The sequence below is a fragment of the Formica exsecta genome, unplaced genomic scaffold (assembly GCF_003651465.1).
Source record: "Formica exsecta isolate Colony F162 unplaced genomic scaffold, ASM365146v1 scaffold353, whole genome shotgun sequence".
Classification (NCBI taxonomy): domain Eukaryota; kingdom Metazoa; phylum Arthropoda; class Insecta; order Hymenoptera; family Formicidae; genus Formica; species Formica exsecta.
Genome location: NW_021850780.1, coordinates 24684 through 41758, shown reverse-complemented (window position 1 = coordinate 41758; position 17075 = coordinate 24684). Strand labels below are relative to the sequence as shown.

Genomic DNA, 17075 nt, shown 5'->3' with positions numbered 1-17075 from the left:
AGATAATGATAGATGATAAAACGTAAATTTTTATATTTCAATTTATAAAAAAAGATTCAAAGTTGTATAAAATACGCGATTTTTCTTAGTTTGTAAACATTTTTATATATTTCTTTTATTATTGCGCCAAAATTATATGTATATATCCGATAAATAATCTAATATATCGTTCTGTATCATATCAAGACGTTATGAATTCGATGATTCTATTTCCATATGAAACAAATATAAACAGTAGATAGAATGACCTCTATAAAGATTTCACGGGTAAAGTTTTGTCTGCAGTAGGAGATACAATCACAATGTGCGCGGTTCTTCATAAATAAAAAGTTTAATGAAACTAGCGTCTCTCTTCAAAAAGTTACAAACAATAAAGGACAATAACGAGAGATTTCAAATAAACAATTATAATGTCGCGACGAAACGATACGAGCGACGATGAAACGGATCTGCAAATACCTCAGGTGTTCCTCAAGACCGGTTCAGGACAAATCTCTCACTGCAGCTGTAACAACTCAGGTAGATACAAGGTGTTGTAAAAAAAAAAAAATCAATTAAAATAGCTCAGTCATAATTTTTGGATATAATTTTGTAACGAGTATCCTCTCAAAGTTATGCGCAGTCCAATCAGTCCTAGCTCGTCTGTCTCGAGTTCCATGATATTCGGACAGATCTCCGACGATGTTCTCCGCGCTTGGAGTCAATTGCCGGAGGCGATCCGTCTGGATCCCAGATTGGCGATTTTCCAAAGGGAATGCGACCGGATAGCGGAGGCGAGGTGAGATAAAAGTATATAATCGAAACGATATGCTTCTAACGATAACGCGTATTCCCAGATCTATGGATTACGTGAAGAGGGACTGCCTGGTTGTGAACATGTGCCCGCATCTCGTGCCGCAAACTAAGTAAATTATATCCTACGCGGTTGTTGACACATGGCTGGTTTCAAGAAAAATATAAATGTAATAATTCACATAATAATTTTGCAGCGCTCAAAGTCAAGTTCAAACAATTCAGAGCAATGCCGACGAGGACGGGCAAGATATGCACACGCAAGAGAAGCAGAAGCCGTTTTGCCGCTATTCGAAATTGATCGCGCTCTCCTGCTGTTGGCTACTATTTACAGTAAGAAAATTATATCTTTGCGACTGACCATCGCGCGTCTGTACTTATACTTTGATTCCTCACATTACAGATAACACTCATGTTCAAAGGCGAAAAGATCGAGATGATGCATCGGTTTTCCATTCCTAACGGACAAACTTCAAGTATCCTTCCAATCAGAAAACCGTCTCGTCTAATTTGAGCGAGAAATATAATTTGACAAAATTAATATTCACACATAAACCGAATGAAAAATAATTTTCTTTTGTCTAAAATATCCTTAATATATTCTCTCAGATTACCAAATCAGCGAACCTATTATGAGCAAGTTGATTAGCGTAACGATAAAAGGATCATTGCTGCCCTCGTATAAAACCGAGCAACATGCGAATTTATCCACGCGCTATTTAATGACATGGTTAGAACTTCTTACAGATGAGAATACGCCTTACGTCAATTCGAAGGTATTTACGTACATTATTAAGAAAATTAGCGTTTATACAAAAATTATTGCATACGTACTCACGTTTTACGACGGTAGAATACGCCAATCCGGCCAATTCTGAAACAAAAAGAAACGAAAAAAAGAGATCAGTCATCTGAGCAAATTATTATTTAATTGTATCGCACGCAATTCTTGTCAATTTTAGAACGTAAGCGATGTGTGGACCTTGCCGTTATTGCCCGAAAACTTGATGGACATCTTTCCCGAACAGAGGCAGGAAAGAACTTTTGAAATAAACGTCGATAGCGAGTGCGTTACTTCGTATTTTATGATTATTTATTGTTATATTTTTTAATTTCCTTATATATATACATATTTTTTTTATGTCAACTGAAACATTTAATTTTATTTGCAGGGCACTGTCGCGCGGCGTAATGTATATCAAATTTCATACAAATTTGGAGTCAAACCTTGCGTTTTCTTTAGCTTACGATCTGTCGCCGATGAATGCCAATGTCGGCATAATATACGCCGCTTTCGTTTTAATTGGCCTCTACATCATGATCATTTTCGAGGTAACTAATATCGTGAAATATTTACGTTCCTGTAGACTTTATAAATATTATCAATATTATATTTATTAAATGCAACTATATCAGGTTGTCCATAGAACTTTGGCTGCCATTTTAGCGTCTACGACGTCTATTGCAATATTGGCGAGTTTAAACGAGGTACATATATAAGATATATTCCCTTCTGTGTGTGATAAAATATTTAAGGATAAATTTAAGAAGCAGTGTCTTTCTTTAGCGACCAAGTATGGGTGAAATAATGTCTTGGATAGATATGGATACGCTGCTGTTATTGTTTTCCATGATGGTGCTGGTAGCCATTATCGCCGAAACCGGCATATTCGACTGGCTAGCAGTCTACGCTTACAAGGCAAGAAAAAAATGACACATATATTTAATAGCCTAAAATAAAACGTTCGTAGCCGAAGCAATGCGCGATTTTTTTTTTTTATATTCGCCATTTCCATTTGTTAGATAACCGCCGGTAAACTGTGGCCGTTGATTATGGCCCTGTGCTTCTTTACCGCCCTTCTGTCATCGATACTGGACAACGTAACGACTGTGCTGCTAATGACACCGGTGACTATCCGGCTGTGCGAGGTAATGGAGTTAAACCCGGTCCCGATCTTGACCGCTATGGTGGTTTACTCCAATATCGGAGGCGCGATGACGCCTGTTGGCGATCCGCCGAATGTCATCATCGCTTCCAATAAAGACGTCAAGAATGCCGTGAGTGTTTACTGCGCTCGTGAATAAATTTTTCTCCTTGATTGAATTGATAATTAACGGATTATTATATCGCGGCAGGAAATCGACTTTGGCACCTTCTCGTTGCACATGAGTATCGGGGTGATACTAGTGTTGATCGTGGTTTCCGCGCAAATCCGCTACATCTTCCGAGACATCGCGGTTCTTAGATTCAACGAGCCGCAAGATGTACAGGTACATCAGAGAAGAAAAAATCGATTCCGATCATAATTAATTATATATGTTGTAAATTTGCTATAATTTAGTTTGTTATACATGTTATAATTTAAATATAGAACGAATTAAGATTTTACGCATCATCTATTCGCAGGATCTGAGACACATGATCGCCATTTGGCAACGAGCGGCAGCGAGTCTGTCTAGTTACAGCAGGGACGAGAATCTGGTGAGGGAGACATTGTTGAAGAAAGTGCAGCGTTTACTGTCTCAACTAAAGAAGAAGCTGATAACAGGAAGCGCAGCGTTAGAAAAGTACAAGACTACGCTCGAAGAATTACAGGAAAAAGTAAGCTTCTGAACAATCGCATATATATTAGAAACTGTTATTGTGTCCGAATTTATTTTGCTGGTTGATGAAACGGCAATTTATGCATTTTTTCTACAAGCGTGTCTTTCGTTTTCAGTATCCCATCAGGGATAAATGGTTGCTGGCAAAATCGGGATTCGTGCTGGCTTTCGTGATCACACTCTTCTTTCTGCACAGCGTGCCTGATTTGCATTTGTCTCTGGGCTGGATCGCCTTGATTGGCGTGACGCTGCTATTGATATTGGCCGATAGCGAGGATTTCGATGGTCTTATGGCGCGTGTCGAATGGAGCACGTTATTATTCTTCGCGTCGCTGTTTATTCTTATGGAGGTAACGTTACACTAAAACCTGTATAAAAAATTCCCATGTTAATTTCAACGTAGATTTCCTCGAATCGCATACTCAAAATCACATCGGAGTAAAAGACATCTGACAGGAGACTTATTAAAAAATTCTGTAGGCTCTCTCGCGTTTGGGTCTCATCACTTGGATCGGCAAACAAACCGAGAACTTTATTCTATCGGTTAACGAAGAGTCCCGATTAGCGGTTGCGATACTGCTGTTGCTCTGGGTGTCGGCTTTAGCAAGCTCCTTGGTCGACAACGTACCACTCGCTACCATGATGGTGAGAATCGCATCGAATCTGGCGCAAAATCGTGAGCTCAGCTTGCCAATGCAACCCTTGGTATGGGCATTGACATTCGGCGCTTGTATGGGAGGTAAGAAAAGTTAGTCTTATTGTTAGATCCAACGATTCTCCACGAGAGTTGAAATAATTCGAAATTTCAAAATCCATTCTGAATATAAAAGCTTGAATATAAATCTTGAGCTTTTCGTAGAGTATTATTATGAGTCGGTTCATTCAATTATCATCGTATTAGAATAACAAATCATGTCGTATAAGTTGACGCAAGCGTTAGCTTTTCTAGTCCTTATATAAATGAATAGCAGTATTGTTTAGCTCAGCAGTTTGTTTAAAGGAAATGGAACTTTGATTGGAGCTTCTTCCAACGTTGTTTGCATGGGTGTCGCGGAACAGCACGGCTACAGATTTAGTTTCATGCAATTCTTCAAGTAAGTAAAATCGCGAGAAGCTATGATTTATGGCTAATGGAAAATGTCATCGCGTTTCTCTCACAAAATTCTCGCCATTAAAATCACAATTAAAGACTAAAAACGCGTTATTATTTTGATATATTGCAGGGTAGGATTTCCCATCATGATAACAAGTACTATAACAATAACAATATATTTAATGATTGCCCACGTAGTCTTCGGCTGGAATGGAAAGTAAATATAATGAAGAATTATATATGAAAGCGAAGATTTGTTCGATATACAAGAAACGATGTACTTGTATCGTATATTTGTAAAAATGTTTATCATGTAATTTCTTAAGAGCAAATTAATATAATTACGTAACATTATCAAATAATTCTCAAGAATTATAAGTTTCGATAAACAGAGTTGTTCATTTAACGCGACATAATATCTCGAAAATCTATGTATTATAGTTTTTTTACTTCATATTTATTATAATTTAAATATGTATATACTTTTTATGATTCTAAACATAATAGAATTTGTATAAGAAAATTGTAAAAAAACAGAAATTGATAAAGTTCTGTGATATAAAAAATCAGACATATAATATATAATAGTCATTATATATACATATATGTCTCATTTGCAATAAATATTATTCTTTAATTGCTTATCTTGATACGAAACACGTTTACTTCATAATAATAATATTATAAATAACAATGCGTAAATATAAAAGAATTGTAATTGGCAAAACTCTTATTGTAAAAAGATTTAATGATCACACATGAAATACATTTATATATGCTAGACAATTCGTTGAAATATTTTTATTAAAAAGATGCTCTCCGGGAGAAAAAAAATGTCCAAAGTTTGTGACATCGTCAAGTTCTTCAAAATCGAATAATTTATCGCGCAAACTTATATTATTCGTAATTGTGCCTTGCAATTCAGTGCAATACAATCGCATTTGGATCAAATCACTGTGAAACTGAAATATCCCATTTTATTTAATATCTCTTACACGCAAAATTAGTATTTTAATAATTGACAATAAATTACTGTGATTGAAAAAGAAATTTATTAAAATTATTATTATAAATATAAACGTTACGAGTTTGCATTAAATCAGAAACTATCTTAGAATTGCGTACATAGCACGGGAAAAAAAATGTCTTATAAAGAAGCGATAGAGAAGAATCACAGAGAGCTGCTGCAAAAATATTATCGTATTTACAATAAATATAACATATTAATGATGTTAATGATGTGATATTTAGAATGATGTTTTTCTGCTTTACTGCAATCCTGTTATTTGTAAGTACTATAATTTCTGATGTGTGAATTATTTGTCTTTCCACCTGCATCATAGAACTTTGTTTTCATTAATACACGACAGAAACGACATATCTCTTTATAAACATGTATAAAAGATTGAATAATCTCCAAATGTAAAATAAAATTAGATAGCTGCTTCTCAAGTTTGGATTAAAATTATTTAGAAATATTCAGAAAAGAGATACTCGTTAATAGCTGAAATTAAAAACAGCGTTAAAAAGTTGTCACATGAATGAAAAGTCTCACAAGTATGACAAAGGAAACAATTCGAGAAAAACTTATCTTAAACACATGACCGATCAATTTTACTACACAGTTACACTATAGATTATATTTGTATAATTCTGATTTTATGCGATTATACAATATTTTCGTAGAACCATGCTCTTACGCTTTACCGGGATACGAATCGTAAACGTCAAATCTGTATCTTCGTCGCGATGCCGAATACGAAGTAACTTTGTCAAATAAAATCCAGACTTAGCGCGCAGTAAAGGCATTCTTCGAGAGCTCATTAATAACTATCTGAGATATCTCTTATATATCTTTCAGTCGTTGAAACGCACAGAGATTTCTATATAACACTGCTGAACTATTTAATACTCAAACATACCGCCCGAAAACATACGCATGAGTATGAGAGAGATAACAAAATATACCCCAGTTTAGCAATCGACGAAATATTCGAAATCCGATTACAACGAACGATTATTTGAGATTTGAAAAAAGAAGACACTTCCTGGCGAAATATTGCGTGAGATGTTGAAAACTTGAAACGGTATAAAAAATGACAATAACTCGAGACGACAAAAACCGTGACACAGACATAACTGGGATGAGATATGTAATATCGCATCAGTATGCTTTTCCGAGCGGTGTAGCAGTCTTATATATTCGATATTCTAACGATACAAAAAGAAAAACGCACACATTCACATCAATGTAAAAATGCATCGAAAACAATATCTAGAAACGTGGGTGGGTGTTAAAAGGCGTTTTTAATATCGCGGTTAGATCCTCGATTTTTCGATGGTAATATAAAAAAAAAAGGGAGAGAGATAAAGAGAACAAAATTAGATTACATTCTAAATATTGCTTTCGATGCAATTATCCCAAAAAAACGATGGAAGAAGCAGGCCCTTATATTAATTACAACAAACCATGCAATATTAGTAGCACTTGTGGAATGCCTGTCACGAGATTGGTTTGTGTATGTGTCGAGGCGCGCATTTAACAAGCGTATACGATACATCTCTTCCAGAAATACTTCATCGAGAAATAGCCGCGCGTTTATTTACATTTCTCACAGATAAGCGCGCAAAGTACGAAAGAGTCCTGTAGAGAAAAGTAAGTACAAATTACCTAGCTTTTTTATTCGAAGTGCGTTACGCGAATCGTGCGTGACTCGTATCGAGGAGTTTCAAAGGAAAGGCTGTGAAAGTAATACGCAAGAAGCTGCTGCAAAAATAATCGTAATACATATTCACCACGGCGATGAGGTAACTAATAAGAGGTGTTATCGGAATCAGATGGCAAGTATATGTGCAGATAACAAATAAAGTTTAACTTGCTTAAGACCTAATAAAACTTGAAATAGTTTCCTTGAGATCTGCAGTAGTATTATTACAAGATAATTCAAACCAGAAACAGAACACTTTTGTGAGAATAACCATTCAACAAAGAAATACATATGATTAGATAATTTGGACAGTTCCAAATATTTCTATTTCAAAATATTTCATGTAAATGAAATAAGACAAAACTTTTAACGTGCTAATACAAATAATGTTCGTAATATTTATTTCTGCAATCTTCAAACTTAGGAAAATTTTTTATTCAGGTGTTTTGTTTCTGATAAACCATCTTGTATATAATTAAACAATACATATGTAAAAATTATTCGAAGATGTATATATATGTACAGCAGATTCCATACACGTTTTCGTGATTGATTGAATATCTTTCATACATTTACTGGAATAAAAAAAATCCTTAATGCAATAATAAATATATATATCCCAACATTTTACTTTGTATATAAGAGATTGTAGTTAAATAGTTAAATATCTTAACAATTTAACCCTTTACACTCAAATTTGTATTACTATATTAGTTTAATGAGAGGAAATTGTAATAAAAATAGATAATGAGAATTTTCTCAAACACAATTTTAGCAAAAATAAATAAAATTATCTTTTATCGCATATTAAGCAAAATGTACAATCTATATTTATCAATAACTGAACTTTATATCGCTGTATCAATGTACATGAGTGGAAAGAGTTAAAGATGACAAAAAGCCATTATGGGGCCGTATATTTCTGTTTTTTACTTTATAATATTATTATGAGTACAGAGAACATATACAAGTTTCCAAGCATCACTTATTACGTGTACAGATCATTCAAGCAAAAAGTGTCTATTTTCAAAGATTTTAATACTTTATCGATACATCATAACATATGTAAAAGTGATGCAAAATCCAACGCAAAAAAAGAAAAGAAATGGCATCACCAACTTTTTTTATTACACAATTTGAAACAAAAATCATAGTTGTAGTAGGAAGAAATAATATCCGATATATATCTGTTTCAATTTCTGGATAATATCGCTTTAAACACCTAACAATATATTATCTGTGCAATGCACTTTTGAGAAAAAGCTTGATGAGAATCTTTTAAAACAGACATTTCTCGCGACTACAAAATATATATAAAAAAAATTAAGTGTAACGCAAAGCTATACCTTACAAATTACAGACAGATCATCTTATATAAAACTATAAGATTCCATTCGAGCAATCCTTGTTTCAATGTGTCTACATTTGTAACAAATGTGCAATTACACATTTACACACTATGGCAACGTAACTCGTTACATTCATAATTTAGGACGATTTCATGATCGATCAGTTGCCGTCGTTTTCTTTTTCTAGATGAAGTATCCCTATCTGTTTGCGTGTCATACATTCAGATATATACAATTTACCTATAAAAACATAATCGATAGATGAGTAGTTATCGCACACACATACCTATCAAACAATTAAAACATCTCGATATGGATTACACGGGTGACTGAAATGTAATAACTAATACTCATAAAAAGTTGTACTTTCTCATGTATTGTCATGCTAACGTAATAAAGACACGTCGATTAAAATAAGAGCAAGAAACAGCTGAATAACAGGTAATGCCACAGAGTGCTCTACAACGTATGCCTAATGTATTATTGCTCTTTGCACTTCTCAAAATGTTGTCGAAACGCTGTTTGCCTATTCTAAAAACTCGTGTAAAAGTCGCTTGATATCGAAACCCAACCAAGCCAACGTCGCAGCTTAGTAAAATATGCCCCTATGTGTCTTTGAATACTTAGTCGATTTTATAAATCATCATTTCAATTCATCAAATTAAAACAAAGAAATTGCAGCAATTCGCGAGATTATTCTCTCTTTCGTTATAAATTATTCGCGTTTCACAGTTTTGTGTAAACTTTGTAAAATATAGTGATGACTATACTACAGAGCGACGATACTGTATTGTCATTAAAAAATATTATATTCTCATGTGGGTATATTTGGCAAGCATGCTCGTCGATCTGGAAGATCCTTTCTCTTTTTCTCTACTTTTTCCCGAATAATGACTAAATGGAACAGCCAATGAAACTAACTGTACGATTAATTGATGACAACTACGAGAGGACGGCTCGCAGTCTTTTCCAACGTGCCTCCCTTTGAGACCTATTACTTCTTGCGGAATTCCAATCGAACGTAAACCCGTGTCTAACTGTACTTTTGTTTGAATAAGCGACGTTATTATGACCAAAGTCTGGATTAAAATTGGCCAAATCGACGGTACTTAAAATCCGTACGGCAGACGAGAGTCGAAGTTTACTGGCCGGAGAGCTAAATACCAGTTTGCGGATTTGTTTACTGTTGTTGCCATTGTCTCCAATACTGTTACAACTATTACGATCGTTTTGTAACTGTTTTATTTTGCGAGAATATTCGGCGAGAAACGATTTCGCCATAGATCATTGCCGATATACTTGCGGCGATAAACCGTTCCCAGGAGTCACATAGTCACCGATCATCAGGCTGGGATTCACTGGATAATGAGAAGAGTTGCCGAGGACCAGCGATTGCTGGAAAGTAACACCAAGCTGTAGCGCGAAAGTCACGCAAGCAGACGTATTGCTTTAGTTTCCGTCTCTCACGTCAATATATAATTTAATTAATATATAGCAAACTAAATGGTAAAAGAATTTTCAGCGCAATAGTCGTTTCATGCTTGTGTGTTATTTCATCCAGAGCGTTATTTTACATAGATTACGCTCTCCGTTGCTCATAGTAACTTACTGTGTACGAAATGTCAATATTCAAACTGTACTTACAGTAGCGGGTGATGTAAACATGTTTGGTGTTATTCCACCGCCTATCAATTGTGCCGCTTGTGTGCTTGTGAACCGGGATGAATGTTTGGTTGCCCTCCTGTTACATAAAAGATCATACATTTCATATATATTTATATATGGTTTAATTATTAATGATAAAAGAATAAAAGTAGTATATATAAATATGTAAATCATTTATATATATACTAAAAAGTTTGGGAGCAAAATACAATTTACATAAAAATGTATTTAAAATAATAAACTAAAAAATACACTTCTTATTAAATTTTCATTCAGTAAAGCAAGATTGTTATTTAAAGAAACAATCCAAAAAGAGTTATGTGTGTGTCTAAAATACCACACAGGCTCAAATAAAAAACTTGAACTGTTGCACATACACAGAGAGACGTGCACATCTAAAAATAAATGAAATATATTTATTTAAAAAGATATTTATATAAATCAATAGTAAAATAATCTATTATCGGTACTCAACAAGAAAAAGTGTTCTTATTCTGTTATTTGTATAGATTTATTAATTGTATTAAATAAATAAATAAATTATAGCTCTTTTATATGTAAAAGTTAGGAAGAAAAAGAATATAAACTCAATTTTTATAAACGGGATTAGAGTAGATAATTGAATATTTATATAAACCCATACTACTAAAAACAAGTTTATTTACACGAGTCAAATTCTACAAAATATGTATAAATTAGAACAATCACAAGGAACTTTTTCTTCTTTGTACAAATGTTTCCCTTGATGTACAGTAATAAAATATGTGAGTCCATTCTGTAAGTACCATTACAATAAAAAGGTCCGACAAATAATTTGATTTTATGTAATTAATAATTATACTAACATCTGTAAGAACAGTATTAGCACATAAAAATCAAAAGTAGCTTGTATTCAATTGTTTCTTTTAAATGTTTCATTCCATTTTAAACTATAATTGTAATTATCATCCAAAGGGCTTTTTGCTTTATAATATATATACTCGTGTTGGTGTATTGTTTAATCGCTGGATTCTTAATTTAAATGTTCGCTCGTCTAGATTTAGTTTCTTATAATCAATAATAAAACTAGGATCCGCGGACGCCCGAGCCAATTCCTTCCTAAGCCGCCTATTGAGACGATTCCGCGAACATTTGGTAGCCATTCGCGAAGATCGTTTTTGTCTTTCCACTAAGGAAAGAGTAATAATGAATAATAATGTAGGAAAATCGCGAGAAAATCCCTATTTTGAGAAATAATTCTTGGAGTTTTTCTTTATTTGTTTTCTCGCTTTCTGGATCTAAGAGCTTTTTATTTAATCAAATAAAGAAAAACTCCAAAAATTATTTCTCAAAATAGGGATTTTCTCGCGATTTTATAATATATATATATATATATATATATATATATATAAAGAAAGATTTATCTAACAATACCTAATAAAAACAATCTTCAAAGCACTTTCATGTGCACATCACTACAAAGCTTTAACAAAATATTTACAAACTACTATATATTTCATGCCAATTTTATTTAATGGTACATTTATATAGAAGGAGCCATTGGAGATAATTTTTAATCAAATCACATAAAACAGTTTTTAGAAAAACAGAAATTATACCGTTCTTGTACAGCAACATGGTACATAAAATCTATGATATAATATAATATAGAAAATGATAGACACTAAATATTACATATTTTGAGCAATATTAAACTTCAGAATGTCTCCAATTGCGAAGACAATTATTTATTACTTCTAAAATGTTTTTTGTTTAAATATTCTATGTTTTAAATGTAATAAATACGTATAGACTATACGGGCCGAGAAAAGCGATCATTCAATGTGTGCGAACACGTAGGCATCCTTCATATATTTTGCGACAAAGGACTTTATAAATATATTTTCTACAAAAATCGGACAGTGGGGAATCAAAATTTCTTGGGCGTGATGCATGTGGCAAGGACGTCGATTACAATATTATATATTTCGCACACGGTACGTTCAATACATGTAATGATACACTGAAGAGTCAAACCAAACCTTACCTATTGCCAGCAAATTATTTGGATTTACGGTCGCACTTGTGTCCATTGAGACCTCGCCAAGACCATTAACAGACATTCCATTGACCATATTCACCGCTTGTCGAGCACCCTGCGCGTCCAGAGTTGTCCAATAGGATTCGCTAGGTGAAGTGTTATTTAAACCAGGAGGTGGTTGCGCTGCAGCGCCTGTGTATCGGAAGTAAGGATTTTTCAAGTCTAAGGTGTTGCTACTGCTTTCCATATTCGTTCCTTCGAGTTTCAGTTCTATTGTTACATCATAGGATTGTCTGAAATGTAATATATATAACAATAGTAGAATGTATAGAAATAAATTTGTAACCAGCGGAAACAAATGTATGGAAATAAATTTGTAACAACATATTGAAAATGAAGACAGGTAGAACTACAGAGATGAAATCGATAGCAGACAATATTTACCTTTTATTTGCTATAAGAATGACTTTCCCAGAGAGTAGTTGCCCACTTTTACAAAACAATGGATTTTCTAAGAGGCAGCGTACTTGATACCAGTGTGTGAGAGGTTCTGTGGGAGCTGTACTTAACCAAACTTGTTGTGTAGATCCGATAAATGCTACATCGAACCAGAAAGCTAGACCATGGCATGTACCACTCTCCAGTATATGAAAATCGACATCTATTTCTAAAGAAAATACAATTTTGCAGAACGTTAGCAGTGTGTTGTATCCTTTGTATAATTTATTAATTTTTTTTATTTACTTCTCAATCTTTTGTTTCATACCTATTTTATGTAAATCAGTCTCATCAGCTGTTTGGAAGTCTACTATGTGCCTCACCGATTTCGCCATACATATTCTAATATCAAAAGTATCGACAATCGGTTGCCTAAAGTATTCTTTAATAGCGTTATTTCTCATGGCAGAGAGATCTACTCCATGGAAACATGTCTGATACCAAAAATTGGCTTTATTGAATTGTTCCATATAGAGATTTTCATCAGAAAAAGGCGCAATGTGCAGATCACCTCTCGAGGGAAACATTCTCCCGCCTGTGCATAAAAATAATTTAATTAAAAGAAAAAAAAAAAGAGAGGAAGAGAATCAATAGAAGGAGAAAAGCATATAAATTATGATATATCTTGAAATGCTTACCTGGAGCTAACCACTTCTTTGCATGCAAGTAAGTTTCGAGCATTCTTTCATTATATAACATGTATCCCATAGGCTCACTCACTATACAGTCCACACGCTCGGATAAGTCGATCTCCTCTATTTTTCCAGCTATGACTATTATTTTATCCGACAAATTATTAGCTGCAACTAATAGCTCGGCGTGGTTTGCCATATTGCTCGCTTCTACAGCGTACACTTTCTTAGCACCGGCTTGTATGGCAAAGAATGATAATATACCGGAACCAGCGCCTACATCTAGTACAACCTTATCCTTAAAATCAGACAAGTTTCCAAGGATTGCTCGTTGGTATGTACTAGTCCTAATATAATCCTGCATCATGTTTTGTTGTTGCGAGAGATAGCCGTAAAATTGAAAATATTGCATCGCTGAGGATTCTTCCGTTCTCTCATTAAATGCTGATATACCTTTTCCTACCTTGAGTTTTACTATGTGCGAGTGAAAGTTGCGAAAATCTGTGAATCAAATGTATTTGCTGAAATTCTCTTTCTACTTTCTTTTCTTTTTGTAGAAGATATTAGAGCAAAAACATACATTTTCATCAAAAATATTCATTTTATAACATTTGAAAGCTTAACATAAGATGCTTAAGCTGCAAGAAGAATTATTTCCTCACCTGCTTCATTAGCAAATGTAATGAGTAAGCTATCTGTATCGAGTGTAAAAACATAACTTCGAGATGATACACGAGAACATTCAGTACTAGGAGTCACTGGAAATTCCAACAGACTTGTCTTTTCCTTGCCGCTAATATCTCCTAAAAAGGATGTTGAAGATATTAAATATTTATTAACATATATATAAGCAATATCATTTTACCCTGGTTCTTATTATATATATTAAAGAGAAAAATATGAAGAGAAGAGATATATTAATAAAATAAGAATATAGTCGTAAAGAGTAATATCATCATATATGCCTCTGATTAAAACAATAGTTGCAAATTAATGATTTCAAACATTTCATCATGCATCATCTGCTCATTCAAATAATGTCATCTCTCTCCTATAAAGTATAACAATAGCATCGGTATCGTGTAGCGTGCAAACGACAGAATTCGACCTATCATCGCGACGATTCTTCATCAAGGTGTTTCGTTATTAGCATAATAAACAATGAGAAACAAATAAACATGACTCAAACGAAAAAAGTCGAAAAAACGAGAGGGCAAAGAATAAAAAAAAAAGAAAAGACAAAGACACAAGACGGGAAGATCGCCCGCGCGTTTCGATGAAGGACTTGATGAACCCAAAAGCGACGTCGGTCGGCGATCGACCCGGGGCACCGGGAAACGACTGGGCGCGATCTTGCCGAGAGGGGAAAAAAAAAAAAAAAAAAGCAGTCGATGCGACGGGAAGTGTGGTTATGTCGTCCGGATGACCGAATCGCGTGATCGATCAGCCGCGTCGCCGTCGGTCGCGTCGCCGACGATGCGTCCCGTCGACGCCGAAGACGATCTATTTAGCCGCGTCCGTACCTGAGACAAGCTCGATGCTGAGGCCCTGAGGGTCGTAATTGATATTGAGCGTGACCGGTTTGTTGTACTTCGGCGTGGACTGTCCATTGTTTGACAGAGCCGAGACCGCCACCGTGCGAAACGTCTTCGCCATTTTTCGCGACACCGCGTGTGCCAGCGCTTCCCGACGCGGTTCCTCTTACTCCCTCGACTCCTCCACCTTCTTCACCTCCTCCTCCTCCTCCTCCTCCTCCTCCTGGCGGTGGTGGTTCGCTCGTAACGCGTTCCGTGTTACGCCGCTCCTGTCTCGCGTCTCCCGCAGCACTCGCGTGTGAGGAACAAAAGCGTGCCGCCGCCGTCGCCGCGCTTACGTACGTACGTACGTACGACACCTCGAATAGGAGAGACCAACCCCCGGCCGTCGCTGCAAAATCGCGCGATTCTTGCTGTTCGCCGCCGGACGCCGCGAGGTGCCGCGAGAACTCGCTTACGGCGCCGCCGCCGTCGCCGCCTTCGCCTCCGCCTCAACACGCTACACGTTCATCGGATACGTACAAACGTGCGAATTTCACCGTCGCTACTCATCCCCGCGCGAAACCGTTTCACAGAATCGACTGAAAATATATTTCCAATTCAACTTGTCCAGTCTTTATTCCAGTCTTATAGTTAATAATAGAAACCGTCCGCGCACATCCCTCTCGAAATAATTATAAGATTTTCATTGTTTCATCCGGAGTAATTTTTATTTCCGCGAGTTGCATTCCGAATTCGAGTCTCTAAAAATTAAAAGTGACATATTTTCTAATGTCACGTTTCTACAAATTTTATTTACTATAATCACTATATTCTTAAAAAAAAATATATTATACATTCGCATCATATATAATATTATAAAATCTAGTGTAATGAAAAATTACACTAGATTAAAATAATTTAATCGAGACTAGACCTGATTAAATTAATCACACTGAAACAAATGCGGAATCTCTATAAATATACGATATACATAAATGAATGCACGAGATCTTTATTTAACAATTGTGTTGTCACTGACAACGTTATCGATATTATCACGAAACCGAATTAATTATAGATACGATCTGCAGAATGCATGGCAATTATCTTTGTATGTATACGTTACGGAAATAGCGGCTGATGAAGAATGGGTCAAACGAATCACTATTATCATTGCATCGAGGGTAGGCAAGGGGGAGGGGGAGAGGGCGATGCGCCGCCTTGCATATATATTACGTGCTATAATGATAAAGTTTGAAAATTATCAGTAAAATCTACACAAGCTCGAAACAACTTTCTGCTCGAAGTATTGCATTTTGTTTAACTAGATAGCTTATTAGAGCGGAAACATTTGAATCTAATAATCCCTTATCAACGTATCTCAACTATATATCTTGTTTAAAATTAGTATATTGTGCACGAGAAAGATCGCATTAATAGCACGCTGATATTTTCGTAACATGTTGAATATAAAAGCGGTTGAGTAATGTAATACTGACGTATCAATTTACGCGCAAAATAATGCAATTTTATTGAAAGAGTAATCTAATAGAGAGCCGATTAAACATAATAATGGAATATATATATTGAGAGTACTCGGTATCATTAGAGACATACGATTTTCAATTAGGCTTTTATAAAGTTAATCGAGAAACCCGCGCAACATCAATTCCCTTTACGGTCCGAGCTTTCAATAAATAAATCAATATCGAATATTTCACATTTTAATATCACACACACATATATATATATGATAAAACAATTTTTTCATGCGCAGAAAATATTAAAAAAAAAAAAAAAAAAAAAAATTCCAGTTTTCCAATCAGTTTCCTCGCGCGCCACTTGGACTGTTCGGAAACTCTGTTTAGGATTATCGCAAAGCTCCACGTCTCAGGGGAGGGTCTCCCCGCCGCGATATAGAATCGCAAAGGGCTGAAGTAGAGCGTCCGTGACGCCGAAGGGTCGCGAGCAGCTCTTTCGATCAGCCAGCCAGCGAGCCAGCTAGCCAGCCGCGTGAACGGGCGGCCGAAATGTCGGGCTGCCGTGCGTGCGTATGCGTGCGGTGCATATGTATCTGCGCGGCGGCGTCGACGGCGAACGGCGTCGGGACGCTAGGGTACATGCGCGAATTTCGCGTGCCGCAGCATGGCAAGTCGGCGGCGACGACGACGGATCTGACCCCCCCCCCACCCCGGCG

At 35.5% G+C, this 17075-nt stretch overlaps 2 protein-coding genes across 5 annotated transcripts; one reads left to right on the top strand and one right to left on the bottom strand.

Moving 5' to 3' along the window:
- Positions 1-113: 113 nt before the first annotated feature.
- Positions 114-7808, top strand: LOC115238690 (P protein-like). Of its 4 annotated transcripts, none has more exons than XR_003884530.1 (17): positions 114-519; positions 613-778; positions 837-905; positions 990-1125; positions 1196-1268; positions 1402-1568; positions 1755-1858; positions 1965-2124; positions 2209-2280; positions 2360-2491; positions 2596-2850; positions 2929-3063; positions 3200-3394; positions 3513-3746; positions 3877-4135; positions 4386-4490; positions 4620-4749. XR_003884530.1 is itself a non-coding variant. In XM_029812716.1 (17 exons), the coding sequence occupies exons 1-17, from the start codon at positions 411-413 to the stop codon at positions 4708-4710; spliced, it is 2451 nt and encodes an 816-aa protein (XP_029668576.1). In that variant the 5' UTR covers positions 114-410; the 3' UTR covers positions 4711-7808. The 4 variants fall into 4 exon arrangements, 3 of the variants coding, with proteins under 3 accessions (XP_029668576.1, XP_029668578.1, XP_029668577.1); XM_029812716.1 differs by having other exon boundaries at positions 4397-4490; positions 4620-7808; XM_029812718.1 differs by lacking the exon at positions 4386-4490 and having other exon boundaries at positions 4620-4689.
- Positions 7809-7818: 10 nt separating this feature from the next.
- LOC115238691 (histone-arginine methyltransferase CARMER) lies at positions 7819-15017 on the bottom strand. Its single transcript, XM_029812720.1, is given in 9 exon segments — positions 7819-9959; positions 10191-10261; positions 10264-10287; positions 12238-12524; positions 12676-12898; positions 12998-13264; positions 13368-13862; positions 14024-14164; positions 14885-15017. Coding segments are annotated over 9 exon segments (1770 nt in total). The 3' UTR covers positions 7819-9830.
- Positions 15018-17075: the final 2058 nt, after the last annotated feature.